We start from the raw sequence: 22,464 nt of genomic DNA on the forward strand, positions 1-22,464 counted from the left end.
CACACACACGCACGCACGCACACAGACCCTGCACACACGTAGAGATCCAGTAGCTGGGGGAGCAGGGGGAGAGAAGAGCTGGTCTGGTTTGTCTCTCTGGGCTGGGTGACAGCTGTGTGTGAAGTCCTTTGAATCTGCCCACACTGTCATTTGTTCATATGAGATCTACGCACACGCACACGCACACACACACGCACACAGGCAAATACATGTTAAGCTGTTAAAGTGGTTTTGTGAAGCATTCCTTCATTATTGACTGGAGTCCATATCCAAAACCTGCAGTACCTTGAAAGGACAGAGATTGAAATTCAGGTGGCAGCAAACTGCAAAGCGACAGAGTGAAGAAGAGAGAGGGAGAAGAAGACGAGCTGCGGAAGAGGCCGAGAGGACAGGGCAAAGAGGAGAGAGAGAGAGTGAGTGAGAGTATGAGAGAGAGAGAGAGAGTAAGAGAGAGAGAGAGGGGAGAGAGTAAGAGAGAGAGAGAGAGAGTAAGAGAGAGAGAGAGTGAGTGAGAGTATGAGAGAGAGAGAGAGAGAGAGTATGAGAGAGAGAGAGAGTAAGAGAGAGAGAGAGAGAGAGAGAGAGAGAGAGTAAGAGAGAGAGGGGAGAGAGTAAGAGAGAGAGAGAGAGAGTATGAGTGAGTGAGAGAGAGAGAGCTGGTTTACATTACACCGGAGATCGTCTTTGGCGTCAGCCGCCGAGAGGCATCAATCACTCCATCTGTGTAAAATCACAAGCTGACTCCGATATTGCTAAATATTTATACTGTCAGATACACACAGGCAGTGCAGCTGAATGAGGGGCATTCATTAGGCCTGTCAGCCTGCAGATGGAGATTAGAGGGAAACCTCCCACCATGGTCACCTCGCACCGTCTCCCCAGCGCTATATTTAGCCCCTTCACCACGATAAATATCTCCGCAATGCCTCTGTTAGGTAAATACTGGGTAAATACGACCAGGGATGATCTGGAGGTAACGTAAATAGAGCGTTGTGTCGTCGAGAGGTGACAACAGGGATGTAAACTTTTCGACTTTGCTAGGCCTTGCGCTACCAAATGTTTCTGTCTTTCTTTTGGTCTTTCTCTTTATTTATTTTCTCTCTTTCTTTTGCTCCTCTCTTTCTCTTCATCTATCTTCTTCGCTTTAGACGTGACGCAAGCGGCTCTTATCTTTGATTACTTGCAGAGGGCTGACTATTTCATCTGTCTGTCTATCTCTCTCTCTCTCTCTCTTTCTCTCTCTCTCTCCCACTCTCTCTCTCTTCCACTCTCTCTCTCACTCTCTCTTTCTCTCGCTCTCTCTCCCACTCTCTCTCTCTTCCACTCTCTCTCTCTCTCTCTCTCTCCCACTCTCTCTCTCTTTCACTCTCTCTCTAGCTCTCTCTCTCTCTCTCTCTCTCTCTTCCACTCTCTCACTCTCTCTCTCTCTCTCTCACTCTCTCTCTCTCTCTCTCTCTCTCTCTCTCTCTCTCTCTCTGAAGCAACACAGCAAAGCAACAAGGAAATAGAACACTTTTTCCGCTTAATTACAGTGGAAACCTCCAGGTTGATTCGTGGGGAAAAAAATCGGCTTCTATTTCATAACGAATCATTGAGTCGTGGGGGAGTGTGAGGGATGGAGAAGGGACACAGGGATGGAGGGAGGAATGGCGAGAGGTCGGAGCCAGAACGTAGCCATCACCAGTAAATCACCAGTAAATGGCTAATTAAGGAAGCAATCAAAGGTCCATCTCCTGAGAGTTGGATAGGGCGAGGTAGAGAGAGAGAGAGGGGGGGGGGGGGGGGTGTAATGGGGAGAGTGAGAGAAGGGCAGGAAGGAGAGTGGAGGAGTGACTGAAGCAGTCTGTTCTTGTTGGGCTCTTTGTGATGATTCCATGTGTCAGTCCTCTGAGCGGAGGCTCCTGCAGGCCTAACTAATCCCAGCTCCTTTATCAAGCTTTGATCTGACGCTCACTAGGACAGATATTGTAAGTCAGTGTGCTATGCCCCAATGGAAGCCTGTGTGTGTACGTGAGTGTTTGCATGTTCGTGTACAGTTGAAGTCGGAAGTTTACATACACTTATGTTGGAGTCATTAAAGGCACAGTCAACTTAGTGTATGTAAACTTCTGACCCACTGGAATTGTGATACAGTGAATTATAAGTGAAATAATCTGTCTGTAAACAATTGTTGGAAAAATGACTTGTGTCATGCACAAAGTAGATGTCCTAACCGACTTGCCAAAACTATAGTTTGTTGACAAGAAATTTGTGGAGTGGTTGAAAAACGAGTTCAAACAGCTTGGAAAATTACAGAAAATGATGTCATGGCTTTAGAAGCTTCTGATAGGCTAATTGAGTTAATTGGAGGTGTACCTGTGGATGTATTTCAAGGCCTACCTTCAAACTCAGTGCCTCTTTGCTTGACATCTTGGGAAAATCAAAAGAAATCAGCCAAGACCTCAGAAAAACAATTGTAGGCCTCCACAAGTCTGGTTCATCCTTGGGAGCAATTTCCAAATGCCTGAAGGTACCACGTTCATCTGTACAAACAATAGTACGCAAGTATAAACACCATGGGACCACGCAGCCGGCATACCGCTTGGGAAGGAGACGCATTCTGTCTCCTAGATGAACGTACTTTGGTGCGACAAGTGCAAATCAATCCCAGAAGAAGCCACTGCTCCAAAACCGCCATAAAAAAAGCCAGACTACAGTTTGCAACTACACAAGGGGACAAAGATCGTACTTTTTTGAGAAATATCCTCTGATCTGATGAAACAAAAATAGAACTGTTTGGCCATAATGACCATAGTTATTTTTGGAGGAAAAAGGGGAAGCTTGCAAGCCGAAGAACACCATCCCAAATGTGAAGCACGGGGGTGGAAGTATCATGTTGTGGGGGTACTTTGCTGCAGGAGGGACTTGTGCACTTCACAAAATAGATGGTATCATGAGGATGGAAAATGATGTGGATATATTGAAACAACATCTCAAGACATCAGTCAGGAAGTTAAAGCATGGTCACAAATGGGTCTTCCAAATGGACAATGAACCCAAGTATACTTCCAAAGTTGTGGAAAAATGGCTTAAGGACAACAAAGTCAAGGTATTGGAATGGCCATCACAAGGTCCTGACCTCAAGCCTGACTCAGTTACACCAGCTCTGTCAGGAGGAATGGGCCAAAATGTACCCAACTTATTGTGGGAAGCTTGTGGAAGACTACCCGAAACGTTTAACCCAAGTTAAACAATTTAAAGGCAATGCTACCAAATACTAATTGAATGTGTGTAAACTTGAATGTGTGTAAACTTAAAAGCTGAAATAAATCACTCTCTCTACTATTATTCTGACATTTCACATTCTTAAAATAAAGTGGTGATCCTAACTGATCTAAGACAAGAAATATTTACTCGGATTAAATGTCAGGAATTGTGAAAAACAATTCAATTCTGACTTCAACTGTATGTGTGATTTCTCAGCGATGCTCTGTAAGAGAACCCATGATGACTTATAGGGTACATGTATTATGTAACGGCAACTCAGCTAGAAAGCAGCTTGGACCTTGGTTGTAATTCGCCCAATAGTCAGTGCTCTGTGAAATGTGTGTGTGTATCTGTGTGTCTGGGATTCCTCTGAATGAATTGTCCAGTTCTCGCCCATTTCCTGGGTGGTCAGATACGGAAGGTGAATAAGACAAAGGGTCGGACACTTCCCCACAAAAACCTCACCTTTATTAAGGGTTACCCCATCTCCTCCACCCTCCCTCCACATTCTTCCCACCCTCCGTCTCCTGGTGGCAGAGGCGTGGGTGACCAGGGGGTCAGCCAGTCTTGGCCAGGGGAGAGTCAGCAAAAAAGGAGCTGAGTTCAGGGAGGAGAGAGGAGGAGAGTGACCTGGCTGTATGCACTGTGAGTGACAAACACTGAACCAAAACCTGGTCGTATGCCTTCTTCCTTTGACTGTCAGCCCTATGCCCTATATATACTGTACATCCTTAAAGGCCCACTCTGTGATTTTTATGATTATTTAAATTAATGATTGAAACCCATTGATTCTTGGAGAATGTAACTGATGTGCCTCTCTTGAGCTACTTGTTGAATATACGGTTGACCTAGAAAGATCAGTGTGCCCATGTATGGCTGTTTGTCCTTGGGGTGTGTACTGCGCTGTGTGTCTCCATCCTTCTTTCTCTCCTCCTCATCCCCCTAGTGTCAATCTCGTCCTGGTGTAATTGCTTGTTTTTTGGTCACCAGGCCAGTTCCCCCTCTCGCTCCCTGGCGTTGATTCATAGAGCTTGTAAAGGTGACAGTGGTCCCTCTCAGTCCCTTTCAGCTGGAACAAAGCAGGTGACAGAAACACATCCCTAGACGGCTGACCTGATGGTCCCCACCTCGTCTCTCCTAGCCTGGACTTGAGGGACACAGGAGGAGTAGTAGTGGGTCTTCGTTCAAGCATGTCGTCTGTACCATGTAGTGAGGGGGGGGGGGGGGGCTTCCTTCTTCTAACCCTCCCCCATGTCCCCCAGCCCTGCCCCCGCAGCCCATCCGTGGTGACCTGGATACATGCTCTCTCTGACACTTGAACTATTTAGCTGTGTCACCTTCAAAAGCCCCGACAGCGCCACCGACACACATCCTGCTTGCGCGTCAGCTGGAAAACGGCCTTACAAATCAAACACCCACAGTTTCATATCTCGGATTTTACGGAATCGGCGCGTAAGAGGATGGTAAAGGATTCTGTTTGAAAGTAATTGATCTTGAAGCCCATGTGTTTGTCACGGTGTTGTCATTGTGCCGTCATGTTTGATTCAGTATAATTGACTGGGCGTGGCTTATGCTTATGTCCAATCCAGGTTCGACTGTCCACTGTGTCCAGGTTGATTCGTGTTCAGTGTTAAAGCAGTTCAGACAACGTTAAGGTTGACTTGTGTAATTGATTGATGGGGGCTGCATGTCGGTGTTAAAGTTACTTCCTCTACCTGCTGGTAAGTGGTGTCTGACGGCTTCCCAGGCGACGACCCTCTCCTTCCTGAAGTAATGCCACTTAGAACCCCCCCCCCTCCTCTACCCAACACCGCAGGCTGTGCTGGCTGGGGGCATTGATCCACTGATCAATATATAGCTGCATCTGTAGTGTACACACTGAAGACTCCAAGCTGTTGGCTGTATGGTAATAGGGTAGGCTAAAGGCATCCGCATGCTTCCCAGACGAAACAGTTTGGGCATATATTATGACAAAAAAAAGATTAACGTTATTGGTTGTTTTGGACTTTCTTTCTTTTTATAGCTGTTGGACAAACCGAACTATGTTCTCGTTTGCCATGATCTTTAAGTATGCGAGCACACTGTATGTGTATGTGTGTCTGTCTGACTGACTGTCGTTTTGTCCGTCTTGCATTCTCCTGTGCTGCTGACACTATAATTCTCTTATCCTTTATTTTCTCCCCATTCGATCTCTGTTGTGGCTTTTCCCTCATTCTCTGTAGGGAGGCCAACTCTCGTCTGGAGAAATGACATCAGAGCCTCCCTTCCATCGCTCCGCTTCTTTCTTCTTTATCGTTTTCTCGCCGGAGCCTCCATCTTGTTTGAAATCACTGCAAATAATGTGGTCTGTCCTCACGACTCGCTGTTAAAGGAATCGGTCACTCAGAACACTCAAAACACATATTAAAACACGCATCAGCCTCTCGCCGGGGCCCAATCACGCTGTTCAAATGTTGTTCTTCCACCGGGAGCAAGTGAAGAGATGGGATGTGCAACATTAACTTGATTCGCACCGGGCCACGACTGAGCGACACCCCATAAACCTCAGCGGGCAGGCAGGCTGCTGCCTAGGCCCAGCAGACAGCACCCCACAGATAATGTGACACACGCTAGCGATGCCTCCTATAGCCCGCCACACACATAAGCGCACACACACACACTGGCGTACACATACACACTCGTTTTATGGTAATGTGTAAAAACATCACAGCAACGAGTTATTGTCCTCTCCTGTCGGCCTCTCGGCTCTTAGCAGTTCAGCATCGGCATAATCCGTTAGCAGTGGCCAGTGGGTCTCTGTAAACAGGCAACCTCTGCTGTCCTAAATGTCAGCCGCCCATACAGAGGGACTGGCGCCCTAGCCTTTGCAGCACTTGTTCTATAGACTGTCCACAGTGTTTCCTACTGAAGTATTTATGACTATGGCTTTTAAATGTGTTCACTCTGAATTGTGGAGATTTGCTATTTGCTATGTTTCCTATTGTGTCATCATACTAATTTCCCATGAAATCATTGGCGGGGGGTTGTGTGAAGATGGGGGCTATTTTGTAAAGGCATATCAGTGGAGGATGGAGATGGACTGCTATTTGGCAGAGGGTGATGGGAGTAGTGATTGTGAAGAACTGACCACTGGTGAGTTTGTTGATACACAGACATACTAGCATTGGTTACACTAGTCACTGGGATACACAATGTCCTCGATCTTGATTAGGTGTAGTTGACGATGCTGTAGCTACAGTATGTTCACTGTGCATTAGTACACTGGTCATCATAGGTCCATTTGTAGCTTTGCCATCAAATAGTCAACCTGGTAAAATAATAGTTAAATCAAATAAAAACCGAAATGACGGTGAGAAAAAAATGATTGAGGAGTTTATTGTTGCGTGTGTGAAGCAAACCTGGGTCAGATTCTTTCAAATACCTTGTTTTCTGATTTACATTTAACCCGGTACAATGGAACCAAGCACACCTGCCTAGAAAATATTTGACCCAGGTTTGGTGTGTGTGTGTGTGTGTGTGTTTGTGTGTGTATGTGAGCGAGTGTCACCTGTTCCTCTCCAAATCCTTTTCTCTGGATAGATTATGCATGTCTGAATCCTCTGAGCTGCTCTCAGCCTTAAACAATGCCATTTCTAACACCATTCCCATCGCCTTGGCAACTCCATAGCAACCTGTGGTCTGCCACAGGGCATGGTGTGGATCAATTAGCACCGTCTGACGTCTCACCACTTCTTGTCACCCATTTGAATACCTTGATATTTTTTTGAAATGAAAAATGAATTTGTGTGTCCATTTAAAAAAAAAAATATGCACGCTAGATTATTTTTCATATCAAGTTAACGGAGTATTTCTATATAGATATATTTTTTTTATGTTAGGCTCTGTTATTACGTCAGCTTTGCCAGTGCCCTGTAGAACTTGATTTAAAAAGGAATAAAGACAAAATAGAGAGACAACATGTCCCTGGCCAATAGAACGAATGGACATTAAAAAGAAAGGAGGACCAAGGCATCCAAATGCCTTTATTTGTATGGCATGTTCAATGGAACAAACATGTCTAAATCTGACGTGTTTTGGCTGCATGGCTGTCAGGGAGTACAAAGACATGACAGTACAATGTTTTCTTTGAACAAAGCATTTTCCCAACAACCCTGATTGAAGACACGAGGGCGGGGTTACAGAATAGCCAATAGTCATTGGACAACACCTAGTATCTTTTTTTCCCACAATAATGAATGGTCATTGGTGCTATAAGTATAGTCCTAATAACTCAAAATGTCTACTAACGTCATACAGCTTTGCCATTAACGCTGCTCCATAATCTGTGTGTTTTTCCCAGGTATCGTGTCCAAGTCGTTCGAGTGTCGTCTAAAGGGCCAGGGAGCCACGTTCGTGGAGGTTGACACAGCGTTTGACGGGGCCTTCCCGGTGCGGAGGGTGGGCTCCATGGAGGGGCTGGAGGGCCAGGAGGGTGTCCAGCAGGTGATCATCATCCAGGGTTACGGCAGTGGGGAGATGGCCTTCGACCAGGCCCTGGAAGAGTCAGCCGCTGCCACTCTGCGAGACCTGGCCATGGCGGGCCAGGTGGCCGAGGTGCTCCACATCACCGAGGACGGCCAGGTCATCTCCTCGGGGAGGGAGGTGTCTGCAGGCGGGGCCCATCACCTGGCCGGAGGCACCACCCGGTACGTCCTGCTGGAGTCCGGCGGGTCTGCAGCCGGGGGTCACGGGGGAGGGGCGACGCACCACCACATGGTGTCGGAGTCATCCACGGCTCTGGATGCCCTCCTCAGTGCCGTCAGCGAGATGGGCCAGCAGGAAGAGGACAGCCAAGAGGTCATGACCCAGGAAGTTGTTTCAGAGGTGGTGGAGGAAGAGGAGGAGGTGGAGGTGAAGACGGAGGAGGAGGTGTGGGAGGAGCAGCAGGTGCAGGAGGAGCAGGTGGTCCAGGAGGTTCTGCAGTTTGCAGCCAGCCATCTGATGAAGGAGGGGCTGACGCAGGTGATCGTCAACGATGAAGGGACCCACTACATCGTGACGGAGTTGGATGACAACACCCTCCAGGTGGAGGGGACCATGTACACCCAGCACCAGGGAGGGGAGGACGAACAGCAGAGCGAGGGAGTTTCAGAAGGCCAGGCTGGGGAGAGGATGGTCTACTACCTGGATGGAACGCCACACAATGTGGTTCTGGAGAAGGTGGAGGTGGACTAGTCGGTGACTGTGGCGAGAATCTCATCTGGATTTCCTTGATTCCTCGAGTCCTCTCCTCACCTCCTTTTCAAAACCCGTTGGATAAGAAGTTATAGGGGAGTGACCTCTGTCTCACCTTTTCATCCATTGGGTTGGAGAAGAAGGCGAGGGGAGAGAATGCAGTTGAGACTTTCCCTGTGTGAAGACCAAATGTCCAGCTTAAAGCCCCTAAGAGTCTTCCTCTTTGTCTCTTTCATTGAAAATGTCATGTTTTTTTTTTTACATAGCTTTATCTCCGTTTTGCAACGATCAACTCAGGATAACATTGACATCTATAGAGTTCTAGTGAGGTGCGAAGTCTTTGGCGCTAACATTATTTAACATTTGCATCATTTTATGGCCAACGCCAGAATTACCACTTGTTTTTGGAGTCATGACTGGAAATACATAGGCTATTTTCAGTTGCAAAAAGAATACTTTTAAGATTACATAATGGGAAATGTTCCCGTTATCTAGAAAGACGTACAATCTTTAAGTTGCGTGGTTTGGTTTTGTTGAAAGTTGGCGAATAATAGCAGCTTTATTTTTCAGTTTGATATGGTTTTACTAAAAGGACATTTCCACCCAAAAACGATATTTAGCTATTTGTTTAATCAGCCCATTGTTGGTTTTGCATGTCAGCCATCCATTTTCAACATATATCATTTTCAAAACACAGAAATACCGCTGGTATGATGAAAAAGGCAGCATCATCTCGCATCATACCAGCTGTATTTCTGTGTTTTGAAAGTTATATATCTTGAAAACTTGTTTGCTGATATGCAAAACATTTCTGTACTATATCAACAATGGACTAATGAAACAAATACCAAAATATTGTTTTTGGGTGGGGTTTTCCTTTAAGTAGTGAAGTAGTTTGCAATTGTAAGTTAAATAATTATTTTTTGTTTGTTTATTTAAAAAGGTACATTAATAGGTCTGTTTTGATAACATACACCTTGCTTTCATACCTTGCTGAATCTAGGACCAATAGCATTTTGGACATCGAAAATATCCAGGCTGCTGATTGGTCTAAATCCAGGGGCAGTCCACTGATTGGCTTTGTTTTCAGCAATTCCTAAATATGGTCAGAACGCTGATTGGTCTGAATCCAGGGGCAGTCCACCTGTTTTTCAGGATGTTCTCAAAATGTCACGGTGCTGACATTGTTTTGCATCATTATTAAGTTCTCTCATAGTGAGTGTCCTTTGACTGTCAAAATAGGACAAATGAATTGGATTGCCACAGAAACATGCGTTTGACAGAATAGCTTGGTGATGACACAACATTTAGTGAGTTTATGATAATCATAATTCAATTAAAGTTGCTAAGTATTTTTCTCCATTGGTTTTACTGCTCTCAGTTATTGTAAATACATGTTTCTGTAAATGAAATTGCAATGAGACTTGCATTTGACTAATGACAATAAAGCTCAGTCTTCATTTTTGGAGGGTTGCTAGTTCACCTCAAGTTTTCTATGACAGTGTTACAATCTCCTATTCACATCAACCACATGAACTTACATGCATCAACTGACATAGGAGCTTTGACCAAGTGTGTTTCCAATCATGATCATCACCATTGTCATTATCACCGTCATTACCGTCATCATGATCAGCATCGTCCTAATCATAAATCCGCCTCTCCCTCGGCCAGCCCCCTATTCTCTCCCTCCATTGTGTTGAACACACACATTCTTTCTCCCTACAGTATTCAAGAGCTGGAAGAGGGAATCAATATTCACTTAGGGCCGTAGTACAGCCTAGGCTCTGATTGAGTGAGTGGGAGCCAAGAATGACGGCTATGAACACAAAGACGAAGACTGGCTTTCACACAGGGGCCACCAGGAGATCATCTGTTTAATGTAACACAGCCAGGTGTGTGTGTGTGTGTGTGTGTCAGCGAGAAAGAGAGAGAGTTGTGGGCTGAGAGGATTACAGCTGGATTGAGTGAGCGAGGTGAGCAGAAGAGCAGCAGCAGAACCCCCCCCCCCCTTCATAACCACTGTCGGAAGGTGAGCCTGTAATTTCACATGGCCTACTGTATGTCTCTCCGCTACACAGAACTATAGCAGCCCTGCCTCAGCTAAAACCTGCAATCCTAGCTGTCTCCTTTCACGCGTTCTCCTCCCAGTTGGCGCACAGTTAACACAATTAGAACACGTGAATCACCACGGTGTGTGTGTTTTTATGTGTGTATCGCTGTGCGCGTGTGTGTACGTGTAATATGCTTGTGTATGTGCATGCACGCGGCGTGTGTCTCACTCTCTCCACACTGTGCGGCTTCCTAATCAGAGACGGGTGGCTCATTATTAGCTACAGCAGGCCGTGCGTGTGACATGGAAGAGGGAGAAATTAGCAGCTGTCACCGAGTGATGAGTTCATTTCCTGACAGGCCCTGTTCGCCTGAGTCCGTTGGAGACGACGGGCAGACGGCTGATGGAAACCTGCCGCTGCAGCTTAATTGGCGAGCCGGAAAAGGGCAGAGGGCCGGTGGAGGGCAAGGGGGGGGTGGAAAGGCGGCTATCCTCCCTCTCCTTCCATCACTCTGTGGGGGCAGACGGGAGAGCGAGAGGAGAAGGACAGGGGGTTGGGATCTCTCTGAGTATGATAAATATGGCAATTCTGTTGAGTTCACCGTCTATAGGAAACATATCAGCCCGTGGATCATTTTCTTAATGTCTCTGCTATTAGTTTTGCGGCCCCTTTGGCAGTATTAGCATTCTCGCTGAAGCTGGTTGTGTGTTGTGTCCTGGGGACAGCATGCAGGTACAATTCTATTAAAGGGACCTGTTTGTGTTGTGGTCTACTTTCTATGTTATGTGGTCTTGTTCCTGGAGCGTGAGGGCAGTTGAAGAGATGTACAGTCAATTCTATATTTTCTAGTCATTGTTTGTGTCAATGCTCTGACAGAACTGTAGTGTCTTGAGTCTGTGAAAGCTGATATAAAGCAACAGACCAGGAGTGGTTCATCTCTTTATGGAATGATTGGGCCTACCATCTCTCTCTCTCTCCTCCGAATCCCTGTCTTTGTTCACACTAATCCAGCGCTAGCACCCCCCCCCCCCACCCCACCCTCCTGCAATAGACTCACTGCCACACCTACCTCAGCGCCTGACAAACATTGACAGCCCCACTCCATTCCCGAGCCACTCATAGCAGGCGTCGTCCCCCACCCCCCCCCACAGAACCTCCCCCAAACACACACAGCGAAATGCACAAACACTCACAAGCACACACGCACCCCTGAAAACACTTCAGGCCCACAGACATGCGGGCTCTCAACACTTCATTAAGAGAAGCAGTGATTGAAAAATGATCCGATTAGCTCACTATGAAGAGCGGGGTGACCGAAATAACTGTCATTTCAACCTTGAATGAGAAACAACTGTAAGTGCTTTTAATTAGACACACAACACAGAGGAAAAGAGAGAGAGAGAGAGAGACACAGAGAGAGAGAGAGAGAGGGGGGGGGGAGGAGGAGGAGAGAGAGAGACAGAGACAGAGAGAGAGAGAGAGAATTTCCCCTCCTTCCCCAGCATGAGATGTTTAAAAAAGAAGAAAACAGCTTTATGAAACCTTGGTTGAGGTAAAAGAGTGGCAAAACCTCCTTAAAAAAAGGGTTTTCCATTTAGATTTACAATATTTAATATAGATCTCTAGAGAGAGAATTTAAAAAAAAAAGTTTTACATCTCTCCGCTTAAATTATGTAATTTCACATTCTCAGTTTTCATTTTCTGCTGCTGCCATTTAGAGAGAAAGATACACACTTAAAGACATCATGCTGTCCCTGAAACAGAATACATTCACTGTCAGAGAGAGCTAACTCTGTATTCTCTTTCAAAAGCTATTGGGACATTGTTTCACCATATGGAGGATAGTTGAGGTTACTACTATTGTACTTTAAACTAACAAAAAGGAATGGTTAGGACATTTCTCGTTCGTTCAAGGTCCTCTATGCATCCCTATTCCCTACACATTATAAGGCCCTACATAATTAAAAAGGGTATGTGGTCCTGTGTGATTCAGATGGTAGAGCGTAGGGCTTTCAACACTAGGATTATGGATTCGATTCCCAATTTTTCAACAGATTTGTACCTTGTCAGCTCGGGGATTTGAACTTGGAACCTTTCGGTTACTAGTCCAACGCTCTAACCACTAGGCTACCCTGCCGCCCCATATAATACATGTTTAGAGGGTTCACTCAAAAACATAACTCCCCTCGTGCTGAAAAAATAAATGTGTAGATTCATGAATACAACAGTACAATGTTGGATGTATAAAACAAAAATATTGTCCGCTGTTTTTCAATTGAAATAGGCTTTCTCAAAACACAATAATTATAGATAAAAAATAATAATAATAATCTAGATGTCTAGTTTTTAAAATGTCTCTTGCTCTTCTTTCTAAATGTTTGCAGTACACTAGAATGGATGCTGCTCTTCCATGAGTGAACCGGGACTCATCAAACCCTACTACATTCCCCTCCCAATCGGTCCCTCTCACATCTTCTGCACTCCCCTCCTTATGTGGGACATTAGACAGGGGGGTGGGGAGAGGACATGAGACGGGGGGGTGGGGAGAGGACATTAGACAGGGGTTGGGGAGAGGACATGAGACGGGGGGGTGGGGAGAGGACATAAGACGGGCGGCTGGGGAGAGGACATGAGACGGGGGGTGGGGAGAGGACATGAGACAGGGGGGTGGGGAGAGGACATGAGACAGGGGGGTGGGGAGAGGACATGAGACAGGGGGTTGGGGAGAGGACATGAGACGGGGGGGTGGGGAGAGGACATGAGACAGGGGGGTGGGGAGAGGACATGAGACGGGGGGTGGGGAGAGGACATTAGACAGGGGGGTGGGGAGAGGACATGAGACGGGGGGGGTGGGGAGAGGACATGAGACGGGGGGGTGGGGAGAGGACATTAGACAGGGGTTGGGGAGAGGACATGAGACGGGGGGTGGGGAGAGGACATGAGACGGGGGGTGGGGAGAGGACATGAGACAGGGGGGTGGGGAGAGGACATGAGACAGGGGGTGGGGAGAGGACATGAGACAGGGGGGTGGGGAGAGGACATGAGACGGGGGGGTGGGGAGAGGACATGAGACGGGGGGGTGGGGAGAGGACATGAGACAGGGGGGTGGGGAGAGGACATGAGACGGGGGGGTGGGGAGAGGACATGAGACAGGGGGGTGGGGAGAGGACATGAGACGGGGGGGTGGGGAGAGGACATGAGACGGGGGGTGGGGAGAGGACATGAGACAGGGGGGTGGGGAGAGGACATGAGACGGGGGGGGTGGGGAGAGGACATGAGACAGGGGGGTGGGGAGAGGACATGAGACGGGGGGGTGGGGAGAGGACATGAGACAGGGGGGTGGGGAGAGGACATGAGACGGGGGGGGTGGGGAGAGGACATGAGACGGAGGCACGCGAGGCTCCCAGTTCCACCCAGTGAGCAAAATTTGTTGTCTTTTCAACCCAAAAAAGTGAGCTCATTTAGAGGGTAGACTTTTAGTTTTGTTGATATTGGATTAGATGTGATATGACTAGCTTTGACTTTATACTAGACATGTGCCTATGCTGTTGACTCTCCAGGAATGGGTGGTGTTTGTGTCATTCAAAGACTCATAGTACACACTAATTCCCTCATTACCAAAGATTTGGTTGTTTACCCTAAACCTGCTTGGAATATGTTATTATGATTTTATTATGATTTTTTTATTTTATTGATCTTAAACATATCTGATCTGGTTATAAATCCATTGGCTCTGTCTAAGGCTGCAGTTTTGTGTAAGACTTAAATAATTGCAGACGTTTCATCCCCAGCCGTCCTCTTTAAACGGCACAGTGAATTGAGCTCAGATTTGTGAAGTGTAGCCCTTAGTGGCCCCTGGTGGCCCCTGCCTTGCTGTAACAAGCGTGGGGGGCCCCTGTGGTAAGTGTTCTCAGGGGACCTCGGCTCTGATCTAGCTCTCCCTGGGGCCCAGTTAATTTCAGCTGCACTGAGAGTCTCTCGATATTCACCACTGCTCTCCTCCTCCTCCCCTCCTTCCTCTGTTCTTTCCCCTCCTTCCCACTCCTATTCATCCTCATAAAACTCTTCACTGTCCTCAAAAAGGTGTACTGCCATGTGTATTCAGCTGGTCTCATTACAGGCAGGTAGAGCGAGCGGTGATCGGAGAGTCAGTGACAGAGATGAGGCACAGAGACACCAAGCAAGTATAGGCCCAAGGAAGGAGGGAGCTCCCGCCAACCTGCCTCTACCCCCACCTCCCTCTCACCCTTCCCCTCCAGCCCCCCCCATTCCTGCCCTGCGGCTCAGCTGAGGGGGGGGGGGGGGGGCAGTGGGGGCGCACAGATCATGCCGGGCGGCTCCACAGGAGTGATGAGAGCGAATAAGCTGTCAGCGTCTGCGTTGGATGGGCCTTATTGTTCATATTTAGATGGAGGAACAATGGCGGTGTGTCAGGTGCCCATAGTTCATAATCTGCTGATGCTGACCAAGTGTCAGTGTGATCCATGAGCGTTGTGGCTCCTGAATCCTTAAGCAATCCCCCGTAGGAATGTCATGGGGGAGAGTACAAATGGGACAGCGTCTGCCGGACTATAGATAGGTGTAGGAGAAGGGAGGGAACGTGGGGTGAAAAGAAAAGAAAATACACTTTTTTTAAGAGAGAAGAGCGAGAAAATAAAAGGGAGTGTAGGGATGAAAGGACCTTTCCTGATGATGGAGAGAAGTTTCCCATGTTTTTTCAAAGGGAGTCAAATTTAAAGCTTTTAATTGTGAGTGTGGGGGGGAGCGCGTGAGGGGGGGGGGTTGCTTCAGAGAAAGGCAAGAGCCAGACACCTGCGTGGAGAGAGAGAGAGAGAGATGGATGGGAGAGATGGCGAGAGTGAGATGAAGAGGCGGGCAGAGAAAAGAGGAGGAAGAGGGACAGATTGCGAGGGGCCCTTGGCTGTAGCGCTCACAGCTGCAGGTGAGCGAGAGGAGAATGGATGTCAGATTTAGAGAGGGGGCCCTCAAGAGATCCTTACCACACAATGAGAGCAGAGACACTCTGAGAGACGGGGAGACCACTGGAGCTCACACAGCTATTAACCTGAAGAACCACACTACTCTCACTGCTAAGTAACTGCACACTCTCTTTCAGAACTCAACTGGCTGACAACGCTCATGTGAGTGGATGCACACGCCTGTGTCACATGTTTGTTGGCGTTTTTAAATGTGTCACATGGGAAATGCCCCCCTCTAGGCTCTCTTCATTTACTGTCAAAACCATTAGACATGCAGGGGGGAGGAAAAGAAGAGATTTTATCAGTTACACATGAGCTGCATTAATTAGCCCCCGTCCCTGTGTGTGTGTGTGTGTGTGTGTGTATCTCAGTGTGTGTGTGTGTGTATATACAGTATGAGGGAGAAAGATGTGTTTGTGTGTGTGTTTGAATGTAATGTACACAATACATAAAATAAAACGATAGGCAAACAGGAATAAACTTTGTCAGCTTTTTTGCAAATTCTCTAAATTATGAACGATCTCTTAGGAGTCATAATTGTAAAATGTGCTATGCTAATGGTTCCATACATTTGTAGATGACATGGTTGTAAGAAAGGCGCCCGTGTCATGCCATCCTGATTACCCACATGGATCCTGAACTGCCCATCCACCACCCCTCTGCGTCCCATGTCAGTGTCCTCGCATTTCCCCTCTCCCCCCACCCAGGCCTGGTGGTGTGTGTGTGTGGCAGGCCTGGTGGTGTGTGTGTGTGGCAGGCCTGGTGGTGTGTGTGTGTGGCAGGCCAGCTTAGGCACCTCGTGATTTCAGCCTTTTGTTGATACTTATTGAACTGATTAAAAACAAATCCCACGATAGCAACCACTTTTACTGTCATTAATATTTATTCAATTTCTTAAAGGGAAAGTGTTTCCTTACTAGGATATGAGCAATGGATCACCACCCCTCGTCTCACTAGGGCTGCGTTGCAAATGGCACCTTATTCCCTTATAATGCAGTACTTTTGACCACTGCACAAAGTAGTGCACTATAAAGGGAATATGGTTACATTTGGGAATTATCTGAGATCTTTACTCATCAGGCTCTGGCCTCCCAGTTGTTGCATTTACCCTGTGTTCCGCGAGCCACAGTGTTACACAGCTCTGTTCAGTGTCAAGTGCAGTGGGTCGGCGTCCAAGACAAACACAACAGTCTGCCAGAGTCTCCCTGCTCGCCGACAGCCACGGGAAAGGGGGGGGGGGGGGAGAGGCCGGTCCTCGGCATCTTAAACGCCATTGACATCACTCCGAGTTAAGCCAGTCCTCCGCTCGCCGCTGCGCCTCGCTCCCCAAGGCCACGGCTCTGCCCTGTAATCAGTTTTAGTATCTCGTTACAACCCCCCTGCACACAAACACACCCCACCTTCTACCCCAACGCGAACCCACTACCTAAGGCCCACTCCTACCCTTCAAGTTAGGGCTATTGACAAACATATAGACCCCAATAATACCACTGGTGTTTTCCAGGCTTATGTGCCTGCCTTTGTGTTTACGTCCATTAGGATTCTGTCGAGTTTGTCAGCCACATCACAATGCTCTCCTTTGTCTCCACATTTCTAAAGAGAATCCACACCCCCCACTGTGGTGTTGCATCAGGCCATTGGTAAATATCGTCCTAGAAACACACAACCCGTTCAACCTTCACCAAGTCACGTTACAAGAGTACACTTTCAACAATGACGTCAGTGTCACCTCGCACTCCGCTGAGGCCTTGATAACGGAAGTGTGATTAAAGCAAGGCCATGAGTTAAATGTGAAGATGTGTCAAATGTAAAAGAGACGCTTTATCTAACACGCAGGCAAAAAAATTGAAAGAATGGGAAAATGGCGCATGACTCAAATCTGTCGCTGAATACTAGCATGTTACATCTGAGCTGTACGACAGGAGCCTTATGCAGAAGCCTCCACACACAGGAAACTGATGGAAGGACCCGGATCCATTTCGGGTGATGTCACATTCTGGATCGTACTGGAACTGACCTTGCTCCGCTAACGTACAGAAATAAATGAAAATAAGTATTGACACAGTCTTTCTACTCCCAACGGTGGATGATGGCAACATGTATGAACCATTGCTTCAACCCACAAAGACAGAGAGAAGGTCTTGCCTCAGCCGTGCGTGGCTGGTAGCCGAGTCCTCAGGCATCAGTGTGTGTGCCCAGGAGAGATCCCAGTGGAAAAACATCCAGTGACCTTAGCCTTATGTGGTAGGCAGCTGCTCTGGGGGTCAGGTGTATGGTGTACATTTCAGGACACCCTCAGGTGTTTAGGACACCCTTACGCCACCCTCCCTGACTCTCGAAGGGATGAGGCTTAAAGCTTACGCACATTTCAGTCCTGCATCCTAAAACGTACACGTGGAGGGCTCTGACTCCAGGACATAGCAACGCATGCATCAGACTACAAACCCCATAGTCCTCCTCTTTCAGGTCACTATAGAGACCACACCAAGGAGATGAGCTCGGCCCTAGTTAAGTAATACGTTTAATTCAGTTAGAAATTATGTTCGCTTCCACGTAAACATTTCAATGGCTCTATGAAGGGTTGAAATGTCAATCAAAAGTATTCTCCACAACGATAGGATTTGCCTGAGCAGCGACCCGCACAGAATCGCTGAGCTACAAATCACCTCGCATCTCGAAACGACTGGTCATCAAAGTGCTGAAGCTCAGAGAATCTGACCGCGCCATGCTCAGGCCTATCCTTTCCGGACGCGAGGGGAGCCTTCTATCTCCTTTTGAGAACACAAACAAACTCCTCCATACTCCTGTCAAGTCACCCAGAATAGCGTCAGCCAGAGAGATACTTTTAATTGACAATTCAATTATGTAAAGAACCATTGAAATGTTTACTTGAAAGAAGCATGAGGCGAACATAATGTATTACTTAATTGAGTTGAGTGTGTGAATGAAGAGTGACAAGATGTGTATTTGCAGAGTGCTACAGGTAATTAGGTGCTACTAAGTTGGGCTCTGTCGAGGTGAGAGTCTCACAATGCTTTTATATGCCAGAGCTGGGCCCCACATAACCACGCTGTTTCTATTTGTGAGGAACGCACCTGTGGAGAATTTTTGGGGGAGTGATATCTTGGATGGCTCACAATGTGTAGCTTACATATGCAACACACAAAGGCACACACACACACACTCTCACACACACACACGCGCGCACACGCACACACACAATTAGTGTGCTCAAAGCAACATGTACTCAAGCTGAAAAACATGTCTGTTAGAAATCACTCAATCCTGACGAGAAGTATAATCACATTACCTGAGCAATTAGCGTGTTGTTGTGTCTACGCCCATGATACTTGTAGGCTAGGGAATGACTTAATGCAATTGTTTATCTTGTGTAGGTTGCACTTAGGAGGAATGATTTTGCTGGATTGTGAACTACACATTACAGGGGACATTGGGGGTCACACCGAAGCATCATACATAGGCTACATTGCTAACCCAACCATTTCCTCATTATAGGTTGTGCCCTGACCCTTGACCTTGGTCTAACCTCGTGAAACACAAAGGGGACATCAGAACACAACACACTTTCATTAATAACACTTAAAAAAGTTGTATTTATTTATTACTTCCAGCTTATACATACTATATACATTTTTATGACAACAGTATATTTTACATTCGTTATCTTTTGTTTGTTCTTAGTCCCATCCTTCAGCTACTCTAACTAAACCCCTCCCATCTATCTCTGAAGACCATCCAGTTTTGATTTCTATTTGCCATATATTTTCCAACTGTGCTGTTTCACAAAAGTTCTGAACCTTTGTACATTTTACGGAGACAGTATATTTTACATGAGTTATCCAGTCCCACCATTCAGCTCCACTCATCTACACTATATATACCAAGTTTGTGTGGACACCCTTTCAAATGAAAGGATTTGACTATTTCAGCCACACCCATTGCTGACAGGTCTATACAATCGAGCACACAGCCATGCAATCTCCAGAGACAAACATTGGCAGTAGAATGGCCATACTGAAGAGCTCAGTGACTTTCAATGTGGTAGCTGCCCCGGCCAACTGTAAGTGCTGTTGTTGTGAAGTGGAAACGTCTAGGAGCAACAACGACTGAGCCGCACAAGCTCACAGAACAGGACGGCCGAGTGCTGATGCACAATGCGAGAAGAATTGCCTGTCTTCGCTTGCAACACTCCAAACTGCCTCTGGAAGCACAATAAATGTTTGTCGGGAGATTCATGAAATGGGTTTCCATGAATGCCAGAATCTGGATTTAGTGAATGCCAGGAGAACACTACCTCCCTGATTGCATAATACCAACAGTAGTTTGGAGGTGGAGGAATAATGGTCTGGGTCTGTTTTTCATGGTTCGGGCTAGGCCCCTTAGTTGCAGTGAAGGGAAATCTTAACGCTACAGCATACAATGACATTCTAGACGATTCTGTGCTTCCAACTTTGTGGCAACAGTTTGGAGAAGGCCATTTCCTGTATTAGCATGACAATGCCCCCGTACACAAAAGCGAGGTCCATACAGAACTGGCTTTCGAGATTGGTGCGGAAGAACTTGACTGGCTTGCACAGAGCCCTGACCTCAACCCATCAAACAACTTTGGGATGACTTGGAACGCTGACTGTGAGCCAGGCCTAATCGCCCATCATCAGTGCCCGACCTCACTAATGCTCGTCGCTGAATGGAAGCAAGCCCCCGCAGCAACTCTCCAACATGTAGAGGAATGTCTTCCCAGGAGGGTGGAGGCTGTTATAGCAGCAAAGGTGGGACCCTCCATATTAATGCCCATGATTTTGGAATGAGATTGGATGTAATAAATGTATCACTAGCCACTTTAAACAGTGCCACTTTATAGAATGTTTAGATACCCTACATTACTCATCTCGTATGTATATACTGTACTCTATACCATCTACTGCATCTTGCCTATGCCGTTCGGCCATCGCTAATCCATATATTTTTTATGTACATATTCTTATTCATTCCTTTCCACTTGTGTGTATACGGTAGTTGTTGTGAAATTGTTAGATGACTTGTTAGATATTACTGCATGGTCGGAACTAGAAGCACAAGCATTTCGCTACCCTCGCATTAACATCTGCTAGCCATGTGTATGTGACCAATAAAATTGGATTTGATTTGATTTGAGCAGCTGTCCACATACTTTTGGTCATGTAGTGTATCTCTGAACACCATCCAATTTTGATTTCTATTTGCTATAAAAATGTGCTGTGATGTTTCACAAAAGTTCTGAAACGTTCTCATAGTTTCTACTTGAAACTATTCTCATAGTTTCTACAGATTGTAAATTAAAGAATCATTTTTGCTATGAATATTATTTAGTTATTGATCGATTGACTATGCCTTTTTTTTAAATCACCCAGCAGTGCTATTTGCAGAGTCAGCTCCAGGTAAATGTTGCAATTCTTCAGCCATTCCTGAACCGTCCGAAATAGAATGATCTAATGATTTTGTCTCTTCACAGCAACATCTGCACAGCTGGGATGGTTGTATCCCCCATTTCTATAACTTTATATTGGTTGCAAGACAATTTTTCTTTAATCCAGCGTTGTTTTGTGTATCAGTTCATAAACCATGTGCCATGGAATCGGTACATCGAAAATCTCCTCAACTATTTTGCAATCTAGATGGCACAGCTCTACATTTTTTGGTCCTTCAATTAAACTGGTATACCTTCTTATTTAACACAATTTTCTAAAAAATGTTCTCAATTTCCATTGAGGCGGTGTGTCCTAGTAGGAAGTCCACTGTGTGCAGCTCACCCTACACTAACATAAATAACATGTTTACTTCTGCTAAGCGTCCCAGTAAAAAAAGTTATATTTTAGAACCTGGCTACGCAGACGCTCGTTGACGCATCCGAGCAGCTTGGATGAAATGATTGAATAACATGTATGTGTACATTTATTTTTGCAATGCTCGCGCACATAACGTGAGCGGTGTGGTCAGCATATAATGAGGAGCAACCAGACACTGCACTTGACACATTTATGCAATTGCTTATTCCTGTTACTAATAAGCATGCTGTTAAATCCCTGTGGATTGACAAGGAATTATAAAACTGTTGAGGTTGGCTGCACAACCAATTGGCGAACTTGAGAAATTGAGAAATCTGGTGACAAAACTGAATAAAAAGAAGACAAAACTATAATATGAAACAAAGATAAATTACATAAAGAATGATAGTAAAACGCTTTGGTGCTACTTCAACAAAATTTGGGGCAAAAAGACAAACTCATTCATTGAATCAGATGGCTCATTCATCACAAAACCAACTGATATTGCCAATACTTTAATGATTTTTTTATTGACAAGATTAGCAAATTTAGGCATGACATGCAGGAAACAAATGCTGACACTTCACACCCAAGTATAACTGATCAAATTATGCTAAACAAGCATTGTCTAAGTGTTTTTGTTGTCTATCAACAATGACAAGCTACCAGGGTCTGACAACTTGGATGGAAAATTATTGAGGATAGTAGCAGATGATATTGCCACTCCTATTTGCCATATCTTCAAGCTGAGCCTACTAGAAAGTGTGTGCCCTCACGCCTGGAGGGAAGCCAAAGTAATTCCACTACCCAAGAATAGTAAAGCTATTTGACCAGATGCAATGCTACTTTACTGTAAACAAACTTTAGAGCATTGGGCCAGTAACTGAAAGGTTGCTGGATCGAATCCCGGAGCTGACAATGTAAAAATATGTCATTCTGCCCCGGTGCCCCGAAGACGTGGATTATGGCAGCCTCCCGCACCTCTCTGATTCAGAAGGGTTGGGTCAAGTGCCAAAGACACATTTCAGTTGAATGCATTCAGTTGTACAACTGACTAGGTATCCCCCTTTCCCCAGAGGGTGTTCTTTAATGGAAGCCTCTCCAACATAATCCAGGAAGAATTAGGAATTCCACAGGGCAGCTGTC

The 22,464-nt window shown here is 46.2% G+C and overlaps 1 protein-coding gene across 2 annotated transcripts in view; it reads left to right on the forward strand.

The window, feature by feature from the left end:
• LOC109903910 (zinc finger protein 407-like) overlaps window positions 1–9,923 on the forward strand; it is a 199,022-nt gene extending 189,099 nt beyond the window's left edge. For both annotated transcript variants that reach the window (XM_031791980.1, XM_031791983.1), the window contains exon 9: window positions 7,586–9,923. In XM_031791980.1, coding sequence (XP_031647840.1) covers window positions 7,586–8,460 — 875 coding nt within the window. In that variant the 3' untranslated portion in view covers window positions 8,461–9,923. The remainder of the gene's footprint in view (window positions 1–7,585) is intronic.
• Window positions 9,924–22,464: the final 12,541 nt, after the last annotated feature.

Source organism: Oncorhynchus kisutch, linkage group LG2 (assembly GCF_002021735.2).
Source record: "Oncorhynchus kisutch isolate 150728-3 linkage group LG2, Okis_V2, whole genome shotgun sequence".
NCBI classification, from domain to species: domain Eukaryota; kingdom Metazoa; phylum Chordata; class Actinopteri; order Salmoniformes; family Salmonidae; genus Oncorhynchus; species Oncorhynchus kisutch.